Source organism: Myotis davidii, unplaced genomic scaffold (genome assembly GCF_000327345.1).
Source record: "Myotis davidii unplaced genomic scaffold, ASM32734v1 scaffold268, whole genome shotgun sequence".
NCBI classification, from domain to species: Eukaryota; Metazoa; Chordata; class Mammalia; order Chiroptera; family Vespertilionidae; genus Myotis; species Myotis davidii.
This window is the reverse complement of record NW_006383015.1, coordinates 4,585,359-4,590,305: the sequence shown is the minus strand read 5'-3', so window position 1 is coordinate 4,590,305 and position 4,947 is coordinate 4,585,359. Positions and strand designations below refer to the sequence as shown.

Here is a 4,947-nt window from a genome sequence, read left to right as displayed (position 1 = left end):
TTCTAGTTTCCTGTCTTTACATATTCTATTGGATTTATTTCTTAAAGTATGTCTCCTAAAATCCCTATGATGAAAGCTTAAAATCATAATAGAAACACTTCACAGATTTAGAAATTATATTTCTGTCATCTGCCCTTGGAAGAAATCATATATCCCCCTTACCCACTATCGCCACAATTCCCTCCCTGCCGGTTCTGTTTTCTTCTTTAATCATCTTTCGCACCCCCTTCCCCTCCCAAACACAGAGAACACTTCTTATTTACTTTGTAGTATTTTGTTTATTGTGAATGTGCTAGGCCCTTAACTTTAATGTAGGTACTGGACTTGACAAGCAATTAAAGCAAACAATTTCCACTCATCAAGGCTGCCAAATTAGCCATCCGCCATCTGCCCCATCATCTGGCCCTCCTTGAAGTCTTGCTGTGAATCTGGACGCACTCACTCAGAATAAGAGGGACCGTGCAAACCTCCAAACTGGTGAAATGCCACTGGGAGCTGAGTGTGTAAACATTAGCAGCCATCTTTCTTCTCCAGATTATCATGCCTCCAACCATCCCCTTGTGCATGATAAAAACCAGCCTGCTGGCGATGCTTGACCACTGCGAGACCTTTGCCACGCGCTGCTGCAACCGAGGTGGCAGTTTGTGGGATATTTTCCCTCCGTTAGAAGTATTTAAAGGAAGAAATTAGATTAGATGTTCTTAATGTGATGCTGGTTGTTACATATCAAGCTGGTGTCCTAAACAATAAATATGTATCTTAAGAAAAGGACCATGGCCTTTCAGCTGCCTTGGTTTGAGGATGAAGCATCCTTTTTTATTCTTTCTATCAGCCAACGTTCATTTGGCTGATAACATGCAATATGATGAGTGCTTCCTAGGGACATTCAAACAAACTATATCAAAACTGAGATTTAGCAAGTAAAGTGGGTCTGTTGTCGCCCACATGCTCTTTTTCAAGGGTCCTCTTTCCTTAAGGCGCTCTCCGCTCTGGCGTGATGGGTGCCCTGGTGCAGACACAGTAAGATGCCAGTCTTCTGGGTGAAATAAGGTCATGCGAGGTGGGGCACATGGTCTGGCCATCTGACTGTAGGCTGCATTTCCCCCCCATATGTCCCCTAGTTCTTAGCCATTTTTACAGGGATTAACCTATGAAACTGTAAGCAGAGGCCTTGGTCCACTGTCCAGGACCAGTCATCCAAACTGGCTCATTCAAGGTAAAGTTGTGTCTCAATAACTAAAAAAAAACTTCAAATTAAAAAAAAAAACAACCAAAAAACAACAACAACGCGTGCTATTGCTAGACTTGGGGTATGAGGAAGGGGTGCAGGGGACAATGCTTTGACTGAAGATCCTTTACTGTATCTTCAGTTAATGTGCATGTAAATCCTAATCTGAGACCACCCTTAAACAAGGTTGTTGGAAGTTTTTATTTACTTGGAATTCTTTGTCACATAATCTTCTTGGATAACAAAAACAAACAAACAAAACACTCATCTAATAGTGATACAGATGACATAATAAAATACGTCAGGTTGTAATTTGTTTTAAATGGTTTTCTCATAATGCAAAGTCTGTTATTCTGGAGATCAGATTCTATAATCTCCAGTAGTTTGGTCCCCTTAAAAAAATTTAGATGAGCTGGAGCTGTGGGTATTTATTTTCACAATATTATCAACTGTAAATTGTAATTAGGTGTTTAATAGGAGACAGGAATCTCTAGGTTAATCTCTGCCACTCATTCATTCTTTTTATCATGCATTTATTCAACAAAAGTTAATTGGGTAACCACAATATGTGTGGCTTCAGGCTAGGTGTGAAAGAAACAATAAATAAGATCCATGTCTCAAATTTATAATATTTTCTGATAAAAATCTTATAAATAATAACAGTAGACAAATTTAGTTAAGCTGCTAGTAAAGATAACTTTTCCTGACTTTGAATCGTGTCAATAAACAAGATTCACAATGTCAAAATTCATCTTATCTGCAATAAAATATGAATCAGAAAAGATATGTCGCTGTGTGTAATACACGGTGGACAATCATTTGTGAGAAGCCATTTTCCAGGAGGCCTTTCTCTGTAACAGTAGTAAATGATGTTACAGATATATCCAGCATCATCTGTGTCTGAAGAAATACCACACCTCACAACTGCTCTGTTCCGTTAGCCAGGTTTGTTCTTATATCTGACTGGGTCTCATTCACTAGTCAAGAAGACAAAAGGAAATTTGTCTGATAGACAGGTAGATTTATTTTTCATAACCATATGTTCCATTGTATACTTAACTGTATGACTCAACATGTGAGTTTTCTCTTTGGATTTCTTTGTTTCATTTTATTTAAATCAGATATAAGATATTATAGTTTTGAGATACTGCCAAGATAAGCCACTACTAATCTGACAGGCAACTTTCCTACTCATTCCACAATCTTAAGGGTTAGTTAATGGGACATCTGATAATACTTAGACAGTCACTTAATTTGGACTCATCCCCTTTTCTCATTTTCTATTCCATATTGAATAAAGAAAAGAGGTGCAAAGGTAGCCAGTTACTCAGATAAAAATCTAGTCAGCCTACCCCTCTCTTTTCTAAAACCACTAATCTAAGTCACATACAATTCCCATAAGCTCTATCCTTAAAACGTCTAAGGCACCTTCCGGGCATTCTGTCAGCCACATCTGACTAATATACCTGTACTTCAAGTTGTCACAGCTTCTATATGATATTGCAATATGCTTCCATCTGATGTTTCTGCCTGCCTTCTTGTCTTCTTAGTCTATTGTATATCAAATATATTTATATGCTTTAACCCTTAACCAAATCACTTATCTCCTTTGTCCAAATATCCCCCAATGGTTTCTCATGTTAATCAGAATGTGAAAGTCTTTATGTTGATATATAAGAACCTCATGCAGCCCTACTCCTTTCCTGATGTCATTTCCCATGATGTCTGACCACAGGACGATCTTGCTTATTGTTGAACATCTCTATAAGTTTCCAAATATTTATTATCAATATATGAATTTGTCTCGTGGAAGACAAACAGACTGGCATTGGTCTGTGTGTGGTACTCTGAATAGCGCTTTTCTAAATCATTACACTTTATACTTATCACTACTGGCCATATTATATCTTTATTTAGAATGTACGTAAGCTCTATAAGGATAGGAAATCTATTTTGTTTACTGATATCTACAATAATAAAAGCATAATATGCTAATTAGACTGGACATCCTTCCAGACAAAGCCGGGGCTTCAAGGGAAACCCAGGCCCCAGGTGCCTGCCAGCGGCCAGAGGGAAGCCTGGGTCCTGGGTGCCAGAGGGAAGCCGGTGCCAGCAGCTGGGGGAAGGAAGGCCTACTCTGGCGTGAATTGTGTGCATTGGGCCTCTAGTATGTATATAATTTCTAACTACTTGTCCCATAATAGGCATCTGATAAATATTGGATAAATGGATGAACAGATGGATGGCTAATGAAGTGTTAGAATGCCTAGCTCATATGTAAACTAAATGTTATTTATCAGAATGTTATACATTAAACAATCTTTAAAGATGATAGAGTCCAGTTTATACATATAGATGGGAAAGCAGAGACAAGATATGTTAAAGTGTTCAACAAAGGTTAGATAGCTAGTCAGGGGCAGAAAGGGAAGAGACCCTTCATTCCGGGCTCAGTGAACACGCAGAGTGCCTCATGCTACATTGAGGGCTTCGTGAAACTGTCCTGCTGTATGGAAAGGGTTCCCACACACACTGTTGTGCAGCCAGTAGAAAAACAATGCCATGAAATCTGGCAAGGGTGCTTCAGAATATTTGTCTAAATAGCGCTAGTTGATTATGTAATTAGAAAAATGGGTCCTTAGCAACATCTTTTTATTTCAATTCCTGGTTAAATAAAGTTAAATGTAGCTTTTAAAAAGGAAACTTTGTTTTTATAAAGAGTCTGTTTAATAAAAGCATGCGTTACATGTATACAGAAACTAATATTACATGATTAACATAATCTTGTAAAGATTCCAATCGAATTATATACTTCAATCATATTTTTAATATACTACTGAAATTTAAAGAAACTTGTGAAGATTATTTTGTAAACAAAGAATCTTTCTGTAATGCAGATAATCCCCTCTTAATTTGATTGTTTAGTAAATTCCAATTTCAAAGATCATGTTTACTTAAATATATGCACACCTGCAGTTGCACTTAACAATTATATGACAGTAATGTCAGTGGATTTGATTATCAAATTTTTCTTTTGGCTATTATTATAGTTAATAGCATTTATAAAGTATTGTATAATTTATAAGCAGTTTTATTCATATTAGCTTTTTTGACCCTAAACATATTTAAGAGATGATTTAGTAAGAGCCAAAATTATTAGATTAAGTGCCAGGAACTTAAACTTTGGGTATCTTGGAAAACATTAACTTCTGGGAAAGGTGTTCTGAACTATTTTAAATCTAGAAATGATAAACATATCTACCAATATCTTTACCTTGATATTATAAATGAATTACTGAGAAGAAATAGCACAAATGTCATTAAGTAAAAATTGGTTGATTAAACTTTTCTATACTCATGGAAAAAGTGAGAGGGGACAATAAGATCAACTGATTAGATTACAAGCCTGTTTTCCTATTCTTTGCACATTGTTCAAACAGAAGTTAATTAGATACAGGAAAATTAACTAGAAATCAATCAAGGACAGAAAACAGATTTGAGCACCATTGCAACCCTGGTCATCAGGGGCTTCTGTTGGATATGGACCAATTTTTTTTCTAAAATCATAACTTTACTTCAGCATGTATTCTCAAATACATGTTTCATTACCATTTATACACATGAGGTCATCTTATTTGGAGATTATGTTAAATATTACTAATTCTTCATTAGCTGTGGAATCCAGTCCTAGTCACCTGTTTGTTATTCAAGATTTTCCATGA

The 4,947-nt window shown here is 36.4% G+C and overlaps 1 protein-coding gene across 1 annotated transcript in view; it reads right to left on the bottom strand.

Annotated features, from left to right (window-relative positions):
- ERBB4 (erb-b2 receptor tyrosine kinase 4) overlaps positions 1 to 214 on the bottom strand; it is a 608,719-nt gene extending 608,505 nt beyond the window's left edge. The window contains exon 1 of the mRNA XM_006778963.2: positions 163 to 214. Within this exon, the coding sequence (XP_006779026.1) occupies positions 163 to 214 (52 nt within the window). The remainder of the gene's footprint in view (positions 1 to 162) is intronic.
- Between the last annotated feature and the right edge of the window lie 4,733 nt (positions 215 to 4,947).